At 36.0% G+C, this 19,777-nt stretch overlaps 1 protein-coding gene across 1 annotated transcript in view; it reads left to right on the plus strand.

Moving 5' to 3' along the window:
• Positions 1-19,777, plus strand: part of LOC137389599 (NACHT domain- and WD repeat-containing protein 1-like) — a 61,884-nt gene that overhangs the window by 37,204 nt on the left and 4,903 nt on the right. Inside the window, exons 22-29 of the mRNA XM_068075655.1 lie at positions 1,650-1,770; positions 2,166-2,341; positions 5,566-5,747; positions 9,390-10,008; positions 10,538-10,742; positions 16,978-17,178; positions 17,305-17,553; positions 18,152-18,330. Of these exons, the coding sequence (XP_067931756.1) occupies positions 1,650-1,770; positions 2,166-2,341; positions 5,566-5,747; positions 9,390-10,008; positions 10,538-10,742; positions 16,978-17,178; positions 17,305-17,553; positions 18,152-18,330 (1,932 nt within the window). The remainder of the gene's footprint in view (positions 1-1,649; positions 1,771-2,165; positions 2,342-5,565; positions 5,748-9,389; positions 10,009-10,537; positions 10,743-16,977; positions 17,179-17,304; positions 17,554-18,151; positions 18,331-19,777) is intronic.

Raw genomic sequence — 19,777 nt, forward strand, 5'->3', positions numbered from 1 at the left:
CCACAATTAGGGTATATTTTTGTTTGACAAGCAATGTTAACTTCATTCATGCAAAGCAGTTTTCATTCTCACTCAGAGTCAAAAGGTTAAAAATATTTAAGCTGATATGATCAATTCATCACAGTAGCGATGAATGCTCTAGTGAGACGATATGCAAGTCAACTGTAAAGCAAAAGTAAGGTTTCAAAAGAGTAGACTACTCCAACAGCCCTGTTGCTTTCAAGAGTTCCTCATCGAAGCGCACAATGATTGATAAGAAACAAAGGCAGTATAGCAAAGTCTCAAATAAACGCTTCATTTCGTTAACTCTTTGGGGACCAACTTGAAGACAAATTGCTTATTAAATATGGATCATTGCATATCTCAAAATATAGATGTGTCATTTAACTGTCTCAATAAGTATTTTTCTACATTATTATTATTATTATTATTATTATTATTATTATTATTATTATTATTATTATTATTATTATTATTATTATTATTATTATTATTATTATTATTATTATTATTATTATTATTATTATTATTATTATTATTATTATTATTATTATTATTATTGGATGTATGATATGACTAAAATCTGGTTGATGAATATCTGTCGCCCTAATTACACCAAAAATAGAGGAAAATGCACCAAAATTACACCAAAAATAGAGGAAAATGCACCAAAATTACACCAAAAATAGAGGAAAATGCTACTCATTGTTTCTTTTTATATATGTATAGAAGCTGGTCTGATTCAACTGAAGTTGTGACAGATTATTAACATTGTTACTCTTTCCAGGAAAGCCCTCGGGTAAATTTATTTTCTTGTTACCTTTAGTACAAACATTTAATAAGCAAACAGTTTCTGGTGTAAATCTATGCATACTATGCTTTGGCGTTGGTGATTCCTTTATTAAATGTTCCTTTACACTTTCGTTGTTATCACAAGCTGTACCCAGACATCGTTGTTGTTAGAGCACCCAGCTAGACCTCCGATACTTGGTACTTTATTAGTGTGAGTTTATCCTTGAAGATCATGCCGAACATAAGTCTGCCAGTAGAAGTTGTCTTCTACTTTTAACATATTATCAAGTTGAAAAATTAATCAAACTAGGAAATGAAAAACGAAGCATTTAGTTTTTTTCTTGTCTGACCAACAGACCGCCACTTTCCGACAAGGTTCTTGTCTGGCCAACAGACCACCACTGTCCGACATGGTTTTTGTCTGGCTAACAGACCACCACTTTCCGACATGGTTCTTGTCTGGCCAACAGACCGCCACTTTCCGACAAGGTTTTTGTCTGGCCAACAGACCGCCACTTTCCGACAAGGTTTTTGTCTGGCCAACAGACCGTCACTTTCCGACATGGCTCTTGTCTGGCCAACAGACCGCCACTTTCCGACATGGTCTACATCATTCATTATATTACCAACTCAGACATTAGCAGTATGCGTGGGAGAGATTTCATTTCAATCACTTCCATTGTCTGCTTTAAGCCAAAATAGGTTCAATGATAATCACCTTGACCAAAAGGTGCTAATTGAACCCTCCTCTATATTTGGTTCATTTGACATCCCTTGAGAGGCTTTGATAATTTAATTATCATTATTCTAATCACCGTTTGCTTTTATTCCATTGTATTTCCGGTTTCCACTTGCAGGATGTGCCGGTAGCTCCTGCAGATCCTAAAGTCTATCCTGCATGTCATCCTCTGATGGCGCAGATCAGCAGGTCGTCAATACCTACCTTTTATCCATCCGTAACCTGCCTCACTCCTCCAGGTATTGTATCTCTTTAAACCTGCCTCACTCCTTTAGGTACTCTCTCGCTATAAACCTGCCTCACCGCTCCTGGTACTGTATCTCTATAAATCTGCCTCAACCTTCATGGTACAGTCTATAAACCTGCCTCTCCCCTAAAGGTACTGCCCGCTGTCAGTCAGTATGCTACCAATAGGTTCAATTTTGTCGATCCACATTGCGCTCTACTGCAGCAGTATCTGACGAGTAGAATTGATAATACCCTCTGCAAGGAATTCTTTGTTGTATGCCCAATTTTTCGCGTTAATCCCAGTCTAAACTTCCAACCATTCTACAATAAAACATTACCCTTGGTTTTGCTCGCTTGAATAACATAGGCAGAGCTGAACCAAATAACTGACACAAGTCACTTGCAGGTGGTGCATTAGCAGACATTCTGGTTGGACATAAGGGAGAGATAACTGCTTTGGCTATAACCTCGGAAGGCATGAGGGCAGTTTCCGCTTCCCTCGATAACACAATAAAAATGTGGGACCTCAGATCAGGCAAAGTGACTAAATCGATCAGTGGAGTCGGCAAAGATGTTCTCCAGGTATGTTCGAGAGCGATCTTGGCCACTTCTGCAATAATGGATGCCCCGCGACCTTGACATTTATTACCATCATCATAATAGAACTCAATTGTTCGATTGAAGCTCATCTGAGAGCAGCCACATGTATTCATTATTTGTTGAAAAAACTGCAAAACTAGGTTGCAGAACCTGTTGGTAATACTCCAAGGACTACAGTCAGTTGACCTTGACATCTACAGATGATCATATCCTGTTGCGTATTGCTACACTTCTCATGATAACAACCTTCTAGTAAATACCCTGGGTTTATCTTAAAATTGGTGGACAGAGTTTAGGATGAACTCAAAGACATTGCTGTTGGCACTGAAAGTATTACAAATATGACTAAAATGATTTTTTTACATTAAATTTGATTCAAGAAAGTGTAAAATAAAACTAAGACAGCACAATATAAAAATAAAATAAAACAACACAAAATAAAAATGTGAAAATTTTTTATGTGTCTAAATAACATTTTGTCTTTGGGCTAATACTGACAGTCTCAAATTGATTGTTCGTGTAAATGGCTTGTCCTCTGGCTGCCGTCCATGTCCAAATGAAGTCTCTGTATTTATTCATTGGATCCATTACAACAATATCTCATAACGCTGCGTGTTAAGCGCTGCGGACTATCCTAGTAAATACTCCATTTCTCTTAACTCTGTCATGTGTTCACACAGACAGTGCAGAAACCTACCATGATTGACAGCATCCAATAAGAACCAAGTATTTGACACTGAATAAATTTTAAAATAATTTCCGTTGTAGATTGACCTTGAAAAAGCTGTAACTGTTTTAACAATATTTTCTCTTAAGACTTTGTATGTCAGTATTGCTTTTATAGTGTACACGAACAGATAGCCTGAATATAAATAAGCTGACACCAACTGACCATGACCTCATACCAGATATGCTGATGACACTCCCTATTGCCGAGTCTCACTCATATAAACCTATGTGTTTAGCGCTGTCGATGCTGCATTTGTTATTAGTCTGCAAGCTCTGTAGCATTTATGGTCAGTGTGCTACCAACCAGAGTATTGCTAGTAGTGAATCTGGTATGAATATAGACCTCACTCATTTTATTGTTACCTACTCAAGGAACTTAGTGACTGTATTTAGTAGACCACTGCTTCTCCCTAACAGGCTGGGTTCAGTTCAAAAAGATCCCACTGTGGTGATAGAATTGACATCTAACCTTAGGTTGCTCTCTCTAAATGGGTGCGTCGCCAGTTGTCAAGGTTCCCTTGCCTCTGGACCATGACATGTCTAGCCAAGATCACAGAGCCATTCTTCAACAATGCTATTAAAAAACATGCACATTCTGTGCTTGCAGTAACTAAGCAGATGTTACACTCAATCTTCTAGTGATTGTTAACACAACGTTTCTCTTTACAATCAGTTTTGGTCAAATGTGTCTCCATAAATCACTGTTTTAAAAAGCTAACGTTTGACCAGGGACATCCTGCTTCGGTTTGATTGTATACACAAACCTCATAACATTATCATGTACTTCATATCCGTATATTTTAAATAAGTCGTTTGTTAGGAACTATTTTTAATGTCGCTGCTCTATTTTCATCCGCGAAATGACTGATATAAATAGCTTGCTCTTCTGTAGAACCTTGTAATAAAGCTAGCCAATTGAAAAGCCGATAATACAAAAGCGCATTCAACAAAACCAATACGCTGTTTAGGGCCTGTGCTATTGGAAGGTCATGCCAAGTACATTGGTTACTTACATTAGTAGGAAATGCGTGTAAGCAACTTATTAGGCCAATCTGATATTGTCATATATGTAACTGCTAGCGGATGAATAGTAGGGTTATCTGCTCTCCTATAAGCATTTATCAACTAGTAGCATGTGTCTGAAGGTCGCACGAGTGTCACATTTTATTTAGCACTTTTCTAAAAACTTTGCAAGGGTCCAGTTAGGTTTTTTCCAGGCCAATGTCTATATCTATGATCCCTAAACATATAAATAACCCAAGTTCTTAAGTTCCTCCGTAATATCGAGCCTCTGTACTTGTATTATCTTTCCTATTAGATAAACTTCACGCTTGAGACATTCTCTGTAATTTTACAAACAAAGTCAAAGCAGTTTGCCGTTTCCGAACTCTATCGATATAATTAATAGAAATTTATAGATATTATGTTATTTGCTTAATTTACTAAAATAAGGTTACTTCAAACTTTAAAATGGCGTAAATCTTGAACTTTCAGCTGAAAAAGAAAAACTTTGGCAGCAGTCTAGAGTCATCTCCCTTTTATCTCACAAGCACTTGTAAAAACCCAGCTCACCATTGCTGGTCACAACTGAGCTTGAATACACACATTGACAAATAGACAGTAAATATACGGTATATATAGTAAATATACAGTATATATAGTTAATATACAGTATATATAGTAAATATACGGTATATATAGTAAATATACAATATATATAGTAAATATACAATATTTATAGTAAATATACAGTATATATAGTAAATATACAGTATATATAGTAAATATACAGTATATATAGTAAATATACAGTATATATAGTAAATATACAATATATATAGTAAATATACGGTATATATAGTAAATATGCTGTATATATAGTAAATATACAGTATATATAGTAAATATACAGTATATATAGTAAAATACAGTATATATAGTAATTATACTGTATATATAGTAAATATACAGTATATATAGTAAATATACAATATATGTAGTAAATATACAGTATATATAGTAATTATGCTGTATATATAGTAAATATACACACTGGCAGCTGTTGACATTATGTAGGCAGCGCATTGTGAACAGTTGGTTTGAAAGACTTTTTATGTGCAAATTCGTTGGTTATTGTAAAACTTGTTGAATGAGGCCAATCAAAGAACAGATTTTTTAGGCTTTTCTGACAGCAAGTTATGTTCAAGCCTGAGCTCTGGTAAAAGACTGCCTTTGATATTTTCAATTCCAATTCCAGTTTGTAAGCTAGGAGTAACCAGTAGAATTCATAAACATAAACATTAGAGATCATAGATAGACAACATAGATATATATATATACCTATCATAGAGGTATATATATCTATGATAAACATACACATTAGAGATATATATTCCTATCATAGAGGTATATATATCTATAATAAACATAAACATTAGAGCTGTTCTGAATTATTCACTGAGCTTTTTCCTCAACAGTTACTCATCGCACTGGAGAACAAGCTGATTATAACATCAGAGATGGCATGCGTCAGGGTCTGGGACTTGGAGACATCGGCATGTCTTTTCTCTATCGTTGACTTTGATGACTACGCAAAGATCGCTGTCAGCCAAAGTACCAAAATACTCATCTGCTACATGGTTGGCGTAAACACGATGAGGTAATGTCTGATCACTCATTGCTAGACTTTTCTTTGCGATTTGTACATCTCTCTCTCGACCTAAAAGGAAATCTTATACCTTTATAAGGTAAATATCTTAAGGAGTAACAATCTACTACAATTACCTATAAACTATATAACAGGAGTGAATGGCAGCACATGGTGCTTGTACTTACAAACCACAAAGGGCTCTCAGCCATTTGGAAATAAGAAATGATACTTTTTAGCTTGAAAGGTAGTTTTGTCAATGTCCAGATGCCATTTGTCTGTTTATAATCAGACTAGCGGAATGCCCGGTGTTGAACGGGTATTAAGAACCAGCTTATAAACAGTGAGAGGTAATGTAGTTGCCTGCCACTTGCCATTGGCTGGGCATATTGCCAACGGCTAATTTGAGTAAGCTTACTAATAAGAGCCGTGAGAGCAAGCATAAAATTATGTTGCACCATAACGGAGAGCAGTGACGTATTTCAACCGCATAGCAATATATATCGCTCAATGAAACCATCAATCCCGTGTAGCTTAGGTAACTGGTAAGGTATTTGCCTGGCAAATAGGAGGTTCTAAGATCAAACCTTCTGCGATACAAATTCTTCATTCCTAAATTTTAATCGCTATAACTGAACAAAGCACACAAACCACACACAGACACACACACACAAACTACACACAGACACACACACAAACTACACACAGACACACACACAAACTACACACAGACACACACAAAAACTACACACAGACACACACACAAGCTACACACAGGCACACACACAAACTTTGAGATATATATATATATATATATATATATATATATATATATATACAGTCAAACATGGATAACTCGAACTTCACGGGACCGAGCAAAAGTGTTCGAATTATCAAAGCGTTCAAGTTATCAGAGCACTGTCACAAGTCCATGTATTTACTTATTTATTAGTAGATACATGTACATATGCAAACTATAATATAAATCAAAAGCACAAATGGCTTGTTTCAAATTAAATGCTTCTAATGTAAAGTTTAAAACGTTTTTATCAAAAAGTATAGAGATTTTTCTATCACTTGAGATTGGTTTGTTGTTTGAGGTGATGTTATTGCCAGGACATTTTTTTAGATTGACATTGGAAAAACTTGATCGTTGTTGAAATGCTCAAAAGAAAAGACATCTTTTTCTTGAAGTTTATGCAACTTCAAGAAAAAGTTACCAAAGAAAAATCCCTTACTTTACCTGGGATTCGTTAAGAGCAACACTCCGAGGCAGTTCAATTAGAAGTTTTACGAGGTTTAACGGTACATTGTATATCACTCACGCTTTTTGAATGGATACTTATTGAATGTACACACGTATTCTGTGTTTAGGTCAAACGATGAATAGTTTTTTTAGCTAAGACAACGTATACGTTTAATAAAAACAATTTTTAAGACGTTTTAAACATTCAACATTCCGACGTTGATTCAACACGGAATCAACGTCGGAAAACTATTTGCCACGGGCTAACCGGGTCACGCACTCAAGGATTTTTGCCACGCACATACAAAACAACATGCTGTTTTCGTTTTGTATGTGCGTGGCGAAAATCCTTGCGCGCATGACCCGGCAAGCCCGTGATATTAATCGTATAGCAGTATAAATCAAATTTGACCAAACCTTTAGAAAAGTCGTTGACAAAATTATTTTGCCGATGGTGGTAATAACAACGCTTATGAATTACGAAAAGATGAGGTTTACCTCTATGGCTTTGAATAAAGTGATTTTCTAAAGCGATAACAACCGTTTCGGTAGCCGTTGGGCAAAAAACAGTTCGAATTAACAGTGTTGAGTTCGAGTTATCTATAGCAATTTATCACTACGTGGGAACGGACCAAAGAAACCGTTCGAATTAACCATGTGTTCGAGCTATCCGTGGACGAGTTATCCATGTTTGACTGTATATATATATATATATATATATATAGATTAAAACTGGATTCCTTGTTTTCACAGTAAACGACAAAAGTAATGACATTAGCCTATCTTATTACTATAGAACACAAGCTAAGGCGTATCTATCCACATTGCTTAACAGTGATAATAGGAATAGCCCTATGTCACATGGTTCACTTAAAATCTGTCAAAGCTAAGGAGAGACAGAGTCAGCAAAATTGTGGCCTCAAACAAGAATCTACTGAAAAATGAAGTAAAGATTTACTAAATTGCAATATATTTAGAGTTTTTCTTTTAAATGATTTGCCGTTCATCAATCCTGTCTCTATTTCCTTCCAATACAGCAGAGCTGAGCAGAATCTATAAGCACGTGTCTCATCATACACGCTTATTAGCATATTGTCGTGGTTAGTGACCTCAATGAATATCAATTTATGTAAAATTATCACCGAGTATAGTAGGTATATCAGATATTAAAATGATCAGTAGTCAGAACTTGGCTGGTTCAGTCCGTTATCCTTGAACAGTAATGACTGGTCATTTAAAATCTTTCGCTTAAAAAACATTGATTTCGCTATCATATTGGCAAAAATATGAACTTTTCATTGGTGTTGAGTTTACACTGAGTGCCCAGAGTAATATATTGCAAGTGCGAACCTAGAATTAGCAAATTATCTTCCTTCTTTGACAAAGCATATCAGTGAAGAAAAAGGCCTTGACTTTATTCCAATCTGTCACTCGAGAACTGTTATATGGTTGATTGTATAAACAGTGAACCAAGTTCAAGTTAGCATTGCTTTGAAGAACATTCCGGAACAAACCATAAAGGAAATGCAGGCATCACCAGTTATCACTGAGCTACTGCTACTCACAAAATAAATTATCCTATTTAAAAAAAATACCAATACTCTATTTGAAATAGCATTGATCAAAAAGCTATGAAAATATAGTTTTAGCATGAAATAAAACATTACAAATAATCTAAAGTTAAAACTAGTAATACAACAATCTCTGAACTATAGTAAAACTGTTTTCAGTAAAATGTGACAGCGCTGCCAGAAGTAATTGCCGATCCATTCAGATGAATTTCAGATTAGCAGCTTATCTATCTGCTGCTATAAATATATCTTTACCCGAGTGAGGCACGCTGTCTGTCTGCAAGATTGTGTGGTTGTTTGTAGCATTAATTACGCATCCTCCTGGGTCACAAGGCAAGTAATCTTAATATTATTTATCAAATGAGTAAATTATACAGTTATATGGGAATATATGAATATTCATAGATTATGACTGATGTCATTAAGTAGCCGGAAGTATGCCTACAGTAAATTGAGAGCTTTAGATAGCGAGTTCTTAGAATTAGGCCCTACCTATCCAGTATCCATTTCTGTGGATATTCATTTCACTTCATTGTCATAAACCTCTACAGTAAATATTGATGTAAACATGTGATTTATGTATAGTTTGTTTTTTCAATTTGGCCACTTATAAAAGATAAATTTGAGACCTGGATTTATAATACAAGTGTGTATTTTTTCTTACTTGAGCCAATCCATAATATCATTAAATTAATAATATAATTCATAATATAACTAAGTTTAATTAACAACCTTCCAACATCCAAAATTTCTATAATCCTAGCTAGCCAAATGATAGAATTCGTATTAGCAGTAATTCTAGAGACCTTTCATGTTGTTCCTTTTGCGTTGCAACAGGTCATACAGCCTCGAAAACAACTGCACTCTTATAAAAGAGAGCACTTTGGAGCGAGAAGAGACAGAGCTGAGCATAGACAGGGATAAGATGCTCATCATCAGTGACTCAACAGTAGGTGACCAGCTCCTTGTTGCCTACCAAGACAGCGATGCTGCCTTCACCCAAAATATCAAATCCGGGGAAGTGGTCTACAAGCTCGCCTGCTCCAACGAGTCTTCCAGGATAACATCTCTCGCGGTCTCTTCTGAGTACTTCGCTCTAGGCTACCAGTTTAAATATTTAAAAAGAGAAATGCCTTATGCTATAGACATATTTGCTACGGCTGGCGGGGCATATGTCCGTACTCTCCGAGGCTGTGATGAGGACAATATTACAAAGTTGTTTGTCAACAGCACTGGATCGCATGCGCTGTGTGCGAGCACTTCTGAACACACCTGGTCTACCGATCTAGCAGTTTGGAACATGGAAACAGAAGAGCACAAACACCTGGCCAGTCATGCCGGAGTGGCCCACATAGCGGGGCTTACCACACTTCAGTATGTTCTCACATCTAGCAAAGGGGAGAATACACTCCAGCTTTGGAACCTGAGTGGTTCTGTGATTAAACCTGCACCCAAGGTAAGAGTTGCAGAAAGCATATAGCTTATTCTATTCGAAAGTGTTTCGCTTATTGCTATTCCAGTTCTGTATCTGTACTGCTGTTCGGGTTGGTCTGCGTTAATTGATTTGGTCGAGAGAGCAACTTTACTCACATGCCTTTTCTACCAACATCGTTGGCATTTGTTAAAAATCAAACTCCAGATTGTTTTACCTGTTTATCTTGAATTAAACCAACACTACAATTTTAGCTAAATGACTCAAGTTTTTTTTGTCACAACGGTAGTCAAGTGACGTTCAACTACCATCTAAAGCCATGCAAGTATTATTTTAGTCATCCAAGTTTGCCAATATGCAAAGGCTACAGTGCCAATGAAAATTTTGATCAACTCTCATAGATGGGAAGTACCTTTATTACTTGAGTGACAAAAATAGATTCAAGAACAGCAAGAGATCACTTGAGCGACTCACTCATTGGAACTAACCATTAGTACTGCATTACTCAAGTTGCTCTGCATTTCTTGCAACTAATGTGTCCTTCACTTTTTAGGTAAAACAGAGTATCGGAGTGTCCAACTTGGTGGCCATGAAAGACCACCCTCGCTACGTGGTAGCCTCTTCTACAGACAACGGTCCGCTGACTGTGTGGAACGTTGCAAAAGGAAAAACTAGCGGGAGAGCTGTGAGGATTGAACACGGCTTGGTGGACCCAACAGACATCGTTGTCATAAGAAACACCAAAGCTGTCATACTATGTAAGCACTAGTTCTATGTCATACTATGTCAGCTGATACTATGGTTTTTGTAGTTGTCACACTGGGATAGAGATCACTGTATTTGGTAAGCAGATGCCATATTGAACAAATAATATGCATTGTATTTAGAAGGTAGAGATTAGATTCACGCTGTGGAATAAAATGGTGTTAGTTCTACCAAATGTATTAGCTGATGTTAGATCTATCGTGTTGTTCATTTTGACCTGTAGTAGCTTGATATATCCAATTCTTGTCATGCGTCGCTTTTAGAGAAAACCCCTAAAACAATTGATAATGATTCACGTGTATAATTACAAAGCACAATTCTGTATTATTGTTACAATGGTGTTTATGATACTGTCTCTTATGTAATTACCGCTTGAGGAATTCGGAGTTTGTAACCTACATCATAGTTTGTTTACAATTCGGTATTCAGAGACACTAACAGTTGCTTGTATTTAGTCATTCAATCAAAATATCAGATGATTTTTACGTCAATATTAAAAGCTTTGTAAATTCTTTGAGCGCTACTCTTTAAGCAAAGTTCATAATCGGCTGCAGATTTGTCAGAGCGAGTTCATCGTTTGCACAGCTGCTAACTCTGCATGTCGCTTGCTTTTGTAATTCTCACAGGTTGAACTCAGTGGTTAACTTATAACTTATAACATGTTAACTTATAACATGGTGTGGGTTTGTTCATTCATGATTCAACATACAGCAGATCGTATCCAAAACATTACAAAATAGTAACTAGTAATAGTGGTAGTAACACTAATAATAGTACTAACGATACTAATAATAGTAATAACAATACTAATAGAAAGTAAAATAATAATCTTTACTATAATAAGAGCTGCGTTCATTTGTCTGCCTGTCCAAAACCATGCTCAAGGAATAAGAAAAAAATACCTTACATGGGACTCGAACTCAAAGATTTAGTTTAGTGAATCAACATGCATCAAGCTTATTGTAACAACTGTGTCATTCAACCATCTTGCTGTACTGGGAAGTAATTGTACACATAATTATTACACATGATAATCTCTCACAATGCAAGGGGCTGCCAGGGTACTAGTATATATAATCTTATGTAATATATATTATGCATTATTATATTACATAATAATAGGATATAATATATTATATAACAATATATAACATAGTATAAAATAGTAGCACTCAATCGTGAATATTGAAGTTACAAAATGCTCCAACGATTACTAATCCCATCCCAAAGCTCACTAATTAGAAAAGACACAGGAGGTCAATTCTTGCTTTTGTCGGAATCTTGTCATGTTCTGTAGGGGCTATCATATTGTGGAGTAACCTCTTATACCCAAATACTTGCACTCTATGGTACATAACTCTATGGTGCATAAATGTGTGTTTATTGTGCATGTCTCGCTCTTACTATTGTTGGTTCATTCTGTGTTAGCGCATGTCCCAGAAGAAACTGATCTACCACAAACTCAGCTGCAGAGGCAGCTGGCTGAAGGTATTATATAGACATAGAGGTAACATAGAGTTCCTCCGAGCTCTTGTCACTGTCTCACAAATACGCATGTCTAGTTCTCCCAGCCTGTAACTCTATAGCAAGCGTTTACTAAAGCATAACAATGCATTTCTCATTTTCCCGCTGTGATCCATTATATGTGTCAGCTTGCTTCTTCAGCTGCAGGTGTTCTCTAGCTGTCCATGTCTTTGAATGTTTGTTCATGTATTGAAACCAACTTTACAATCTAGAAAGCCTGTAACAAGTACACCTCCTATCCTTCCCCACCATATTCCCGACCTTCTCCTTTAGGGCCTTTTAGTTCCACAGCAAATATAAAAATTCATCTGAGGTATATTTAAGATCGTGTAGGGGAAACAACTTTAATTGCTGTCCAATTAGTTATTGAGACTTTGGAGATGGCAACCTTGACATAGTAGCAAAATGCTAGTTAGTTTGTTAGTCCGCAGTTTTAATTTTAAACTGGTTCAGTGTTCAAAATATAATCAACAAGATTACAAAGACTGATGCTTTTTAACACACACTTGCTGATTTTTACTGAGACCTCTTTGGTAAGTTAAAAATATCTGGTCGACCTGGCATTTATGATATCATTGTTAGATCTATTCTTGACTTTGCTTGTAAAGTGAGACTCCAACAAACACGCAAACAAGACGTCTAAAACTTCCATGCTTCAATAGATAGCAATTTAGAAAGGCTTTTGTTAAAACTTGTGATTCCAGATTTTCCAAAGATTCATTTTTGTTTCACCTTATTAATGGTTGAAGTAGTTGGTTTTGTTTTTGGTATAAGAAAAATGGCATCATAACACAAATCAAATATTACTATAACTTCATTGTTGGTTTCTTTAAATTTTGTTCTAATATTAGTAACATTCGATCTTAATGGCCATAATCATTGACTATGTATATAACGATTCATTCTTTTCCCCTGTTCCTTATTACTAAACACAGAATAACTAGCGAATAAGGAGAAAGCTTTTTTCAACTAACCAATCAGAAATTTTTTTTACTCGAATTAGCCAATTAACAAACTTACTCTTCATTGAACCGTAGTCATTTAATGGTTAGGGATAAAGAACAACACAAAAATGTATTGTTATATTTATAGTAAATGATTATAAATATATTAGCACATCAATGATTCACCTTTTTCTGTTGATAAAATTATCTGAATTGTAGTAGTTAGATGACAATAACTATTGACATGACATGAAACTATCAACTATAATAACAATACTGATAGTAATAAAACTTTCATCCAAGTCAGGTTAGTCAGCCTTGACCTAGTGTTACTACTTTAGCTTTGTGTATTAATGATATGAGTTTAGTTTCTAGTCATTGTAAGCTTTTACCTCTTCTGACTGGCGAGACGGTTGATTCAAATTATAAGCTCATCTGACTTGAACCATAACTGTCACGTAAAACTTTTATCGTATTTTCTAGGTAAATCAGACACGCTGATTCCGATTTTGTACTCAAAATAAAGATTGGTCCACTAACCTTCAAAGTCATTAAGGCTTTTTTAAAGCGTTTCAATATCCGGCTCGAAAACAACACAATCGGCATAACAAGCTCCGCCCATAAAAATGTGACCAAACCTAGCTTTTTCAGGAACGGAAGTTAAGGATGTTTAGTCCGATTTAGAATAATAGAGATGGATGTCTTAAAACCCATTATTAACTAAATCCAGCCTGTAAAATAATCTCATTCTTTTATGAAAGGTATATAAACTATTTAAAATTGCTCGTAGCTTGTTACATGATGTTTAAATGGGCTGAACGCCGAGACAAATGAGCTCAAAAAAGCGCAATTTTATTACAAGCTAGCGTTGTTATCGGGCTTTTTTGAGCTCATTTGTAAATATGCAATGTTAAATAGCTTATTTACCTTTCAGAAAAGACTGAGATTATTTTTAAGACTGGATTTACATGTATATAATAATGGATTTTAAAGACCCATCTCTATTATTCTAGATCGGTCTGAACATTCCTAAATTCTATTCCTAAAAAAGCTAGGTTGCGTCACGTATTTATGGGCGGAGCTTGTTGTGCAGATCGTGTTGTTTTCAAGACCGATATTAAAGCGCTGTAAAAAAGCCTTCAATACTCTGAAAGTTAGTGGACCAATCTTTTATTTTGAGTACAAAATTGGAATCAGCATGTCTGATTTATCTAGGAAATACGGTAAAAGTTGTATGTGACAGTTATGGTTTAAACTGACCCAACCTGAATTTATTCATCCTTCAACGACTGAACCTGAATATCCTATTGTTCTGATTAAACTAGTAAGAAAGGTTGTAGCGAGTACAGGCTACAGCTATTAAACCTGGGAATCCAAAATGAGACTACATTGTGTGGAAGAATAACTCTAAATGTAACCTTTGTTTTGAAGTGTTATACATACAGATAAGGGGCCCCTGGAACTGGTCTCCTGCATTTTGATTGTCCCACTGATCAGGTCTATATCTACATACATACATGTATATATATATATATTTCTCAAAGTATGTCCGTATGTCGTATGTCTGTCTGCATTCCGGCTATAGCTATTATTAGAATAGTTGTAGCTGGACAACAATGCAGGCGCAAAGTCTTGGAGTACCGGCATGAGAATCCTAGCTTATTAAGCAGCTTACTGGACTTTTCCATTGGCAATGTGCCAGGCTAATAGCTTAAAAGCTACAGTTGTTTGACAAAGTTTTAAAACCTTTACAGCTGTTTTTATTTTTCTCTTAATTTATTTCAACTACACAAAACACTTTTCTCATGATATGTAGTTTGAAAGTTAGAAAGGTAAATGTCGTTATATATTAAATACAAATCAATTTTCTGTCCAGACTTTTTTATTACCCTGGCAACGCCGGGTAGCACAGCTAGTTTACTATATTTTCTCTTGTCACCATTAAACAGTTACAAAACTAGATATTATATCTGGAGAAAATTTTACTATACACCCATGATACACCCATGATACACCCATGATACACCAATGATACACCAATGATACACCCATAATAAACTCATAATAAACTCATGGCACACCCATGATATACCCATGACATACCTATTATACACCCATGATATGCCCATTATACACCTATGATATATCCATTACACATCAATGATACACCCATGATACACCCTTGGTACGCCCATAATAAACTCATGGCGCACCCATGATATACTTATTGTATATCATACACCAGTGATATATCCGTGATATGCCCATTATACACCCATGATATCCCAAAATGTTTCTATCATACACCCATGATGTACCCATGAAATGCCCATTATACACCCATGATATACTAATTACACACCCATGATATACCCATTACACACCCATGATATACCCATTACACACCCATGATATACCCATGACATACCTATTATACACCTATGGTATACTCATAATGTATCTATTATACATCCATGATGTACCCATGACATACCCATTATATACCCATGATGTACCCATGACATACCTACTATACACCCATGATATGCTCATTACACACCCATGATATACCCATGACATACCTATTATACACCCATGATATACCCATGATATGTCCTTTATACACCCACGATATACCTATTATACACCTATGGTATACCCATAATATACCTATTATACACCCATGATGTACCCATGACATACCCATTATACACCCATGATGTACCCATGATATACCCATTATACACCCATGATGTACCCATGACATACCTACTATACACCCATGATATGCTCATTACACACCCATGATATACCCATTATACACCCATGATATGCCCATTACACACCCATGATATATCCATGGTTTGGGAAGCACTCTCCTGAACAAGCTCAGCTTACACAGTTTGCTATGTATGAACTTCCTGTCTGCACAAACAACGGGCAGTTTCAGTGTGCTAACAAGAATTGCTGTGTTTCTATCCATTACAATATTTCATTATAACAATTTATGACAGCCTCTTTTTTTTCTAGAATCAGCGTGTCTGTGTAATCTCAATACGCTGTATCTAAATATTTTAACTGTTGGCATTTGTGACAGCAGGAATGCTTCTTATCATCTGCCGAATGCCATTGTACTTCGCTGAAAGGCATTTTGGTCAGCATAGGTTATTACGTGTACATAGGTCATAAGTCATAGTACATAGGTCATCCACCTTGTAAGCGCTTAGACAGCCAATTTGGTTATAGAGAAGGTTACATGTACATTATGGTGCTCCCACTTGTTCACATCTAGAGTGTGTCTGGAGATCTGTTGCATCATAAATGGTTCTATATTTGGATAGTCTAGCGAGCAGTGTTTGTATGATGTCATCTCTTATCCTCAGACTAGTTCACCTTAGTCAAGGTTGTTTATCGGTACTTGATATGAACTGCTAAAAACTCCACCTAGCTCTCCTCATGCACAGCAGCGTGTTTGTATGGTAACTAACACGCCACTCTGAGGTGTTTGTATGATAACTAACACGCCACTCTGAGTTTTCTTCTTGACTATCACTATCAGATGTGCTCTGTAAATAATTGTAACGCTACAAAAAGCAACCTAACAGGGACAAACTATTCTGTGTTAACCCAAAATGCTAAAGGTATTCTGTGCTGCCAAATTTGGATCAGAAATTAATAAAAGCACATCAAAAGTCTTAAAATTTATGTATGATTATATATGATAAAGTATCAAATTAATTTTTATGTTTACACTTTGCAGCGGATAGAGGCATCACAGGAAATGCCAGCATCTACCAATCTGTTTACATGTATGACCTGAGAACCAAAAGGTATGAGCGTAAAGTGCCGGGTGTCTACATAATCCCCTCACAAGCACACGAGTTCAAACTTCTCAATGATGAGCTGCTTATGGGGCTATCAGAGAACAGAAACCAAATTTATATATGGAATCTCAGCACAGGTATTGAATGTCAAACATTGAAGAGGCAGCCTTAATGTGAGACTAGTGACTAATTACTCTACTACAATAATGTTAGCGGTGCGTACATAAAAAGGTTTTATAATATAAAAGTACTTTCTTCTATAGGTACAATTGCCTATCGTATCAAACCGACCTTCCAACCAAAGGATATAACTGCAACATCTCTGAATCAGGAAGCTCTCAACCACATGAAAAAAAGAAAACACACAGCAAAAATGACTCCCTGGGACCGAAGGACCGAATCACCCAACCAGAGGCAGCGGAGACACGAGTCACAAATGGAGGAAGAGCTGAAGGAGATGGAAGAGAAGAGAAAAGAAAAAGAGAATGGCGTGGAGCAGTTTCTGATCAGCGGTAAGCGCCACTATCCACTCCCTGGCTACCTGGCTGGCTACGGCCTGGCATGCTGCAGGAGTTGCACTCTCTATGAATAGTTAATAAAAATATTTCCATAGCGAAGAAATAGTCACGGATTTCACACATCGATGGAGAGATTACAACAAGTTAAAGTTACTCATATCTACCTGCTGGTCATATCTACATGCTGGTAATATCTACCTGCTGGTAATATCTACCTGCTGGTAATATCTACCTGCTGGTCATATCTACCTGCTGGTAATATCTACCTGCTGGTAATATCTACCTGCTGGTAATATCTACCTGCTGGTAATATCTACCTGCTGGTAATATCTACCTGCTGGTAATATCTACCTGCTGGTAATATCTACCTGCTGGTAATATCTACCTGCTACTCATATCTACCTGCTGGTAATATCTACCTGCTGGTAATATCTACCTGCTGGTAATATCTACCTGCTGGTAATATCTACCTGCTGGTAATATTGGTTGTAAATTAGGTAAATGCATTCGAAACCACCTATCAACCGTTCACCCAAATACACCTTGTCTTTTTCCAATCTCAGTACGCTAGTTGTATTATGGCTATCCTCAGGTGATGAGAAAATCGTAGTTGCCTCCTTCTTCTCGCACCACCTCTGCGTCTTTGATATGGACAGGAAAGATCACATACAGACCCTTGAGAATGATGACTCACTCCTCCATCTCTACGTGGCAGCCCTGACAAATAACGGTGCCTTCCTCGTTCATACCAACTACGATGAAGACGAAAAGGTATAATTATCTATTGCAAGCCCCACGCTAAAGATCTCCATTGTGAAATTTTGAACAGCGTATAAAAAGATATAAGATGACCTGCTGCCTTGATTGAACCATGACTGACCAATAAAAAAGTACAACATTTAGAACATATACATATAACATGTAAGAGCATAAAAATTATTTTCTAAGATTCACGGATTACAAATCACAGTTGCTTGCATTCACATAAGTATTTAAACCAAAGGTTAATATAAATTCACAATTTCACAATATGTAAATATATGCATGAGTATAAAAATTAAATTATGTGTATATTTAAGCACAGAAACAACCACTTTGTAGGTGAACACATGTATAGGCCAGATTGTAAATAAATTATACAGCAAACCTATAGGCTATGCACAGATTACGGGTATATTAAGAAATAATCCTCAAGGTGTCTGTAGACTGTACGCACATAAGGATAGTTGATAAGATGTAAGAATGTATGATGGAATCACTTTATAAACTAGACAGAGAATCATTTTACCTCTTGCTTCTGATAGCCGGTACATAAGGCTTCCTTTTCACTCTTTTAAGCACAGGAAATATGGTAACAAAAACATGCATCTAAATTTGAATCACCAAAATTATGTAACTTTTAGTAGTAAAGATTAGGTACCATCTTAGCTCTAGATTTTTAGCCTGATTTCTATCTTATGCTTTCAGAAAGTTATCATAAGCATAGATGCCAAAATTGAAATATGTTGCATATCGTTATATTCTGGAGGTTATAAATCTATCTTTTTGACTTCCTCTATTTGGAGCATATTTTAAAACTAGAAATTCCCTGTCATACAGCCCACAACCTGATAATGGAATAAGTGATATCGGGAAAAAGAAATGGCAGTGCTGGTTGTTGAAAAAGTAGTTGTCAGCAGGAATTGGCAGAGTATAGTCTGTATAGTATAGTAGTATAGTATAGAATCGCTTCGCTCATGTTTGGTCGTGGGAATATTAATTAAAGCTGTAGGCCTAACCTACTGTAATGTAAGTAATTTAACAACAACAATAAGGAAACATGTTTATTATAACTCTGAAATGCAAAATTAGAAGTAAAATGGCAAGCTACTGTGTACTATACACAGTTTGAAAGTTACAAAGACTTGGTAACATATTTAAATAGGCTTATATGTGTTTTGTATCATTATTATACTTTAATGACTCTACAAAATGATGGTTAAATTCGTTGATGAGATTCCTTAACAACAATAAGAAAATATGTTTACCGTATTATAACTCTGAAATGCAAAATTAGAAGTAAAATGGCAAGCTACTGTGTACTATACACAGTTTGAAAGTTAGTTGTTGAATGTAGAATGGTTTTGATAGCGTTCTTTAACAGAAAGCAAGTATGAGCGATCACGCGTCTGGAAGTTTTCTGCAAACTGCAGCAAAATAAAAAAATGTTCTCGTCATA

This window comes from Watersipora subatra, chromosome 3 (assembly GCF_963576615.1).
Source record: "Watersipora subatra chromosome 3, tzWatSuba1.1, whole genome shotgun sequence".
Classification (NCBI taxonomy): Eukaryota; Metazoa; Bryozoa; class Gymnolaemata; order Cheilostomatida; family Watersiporidae; genus Watersipora; species Watersipora subatra.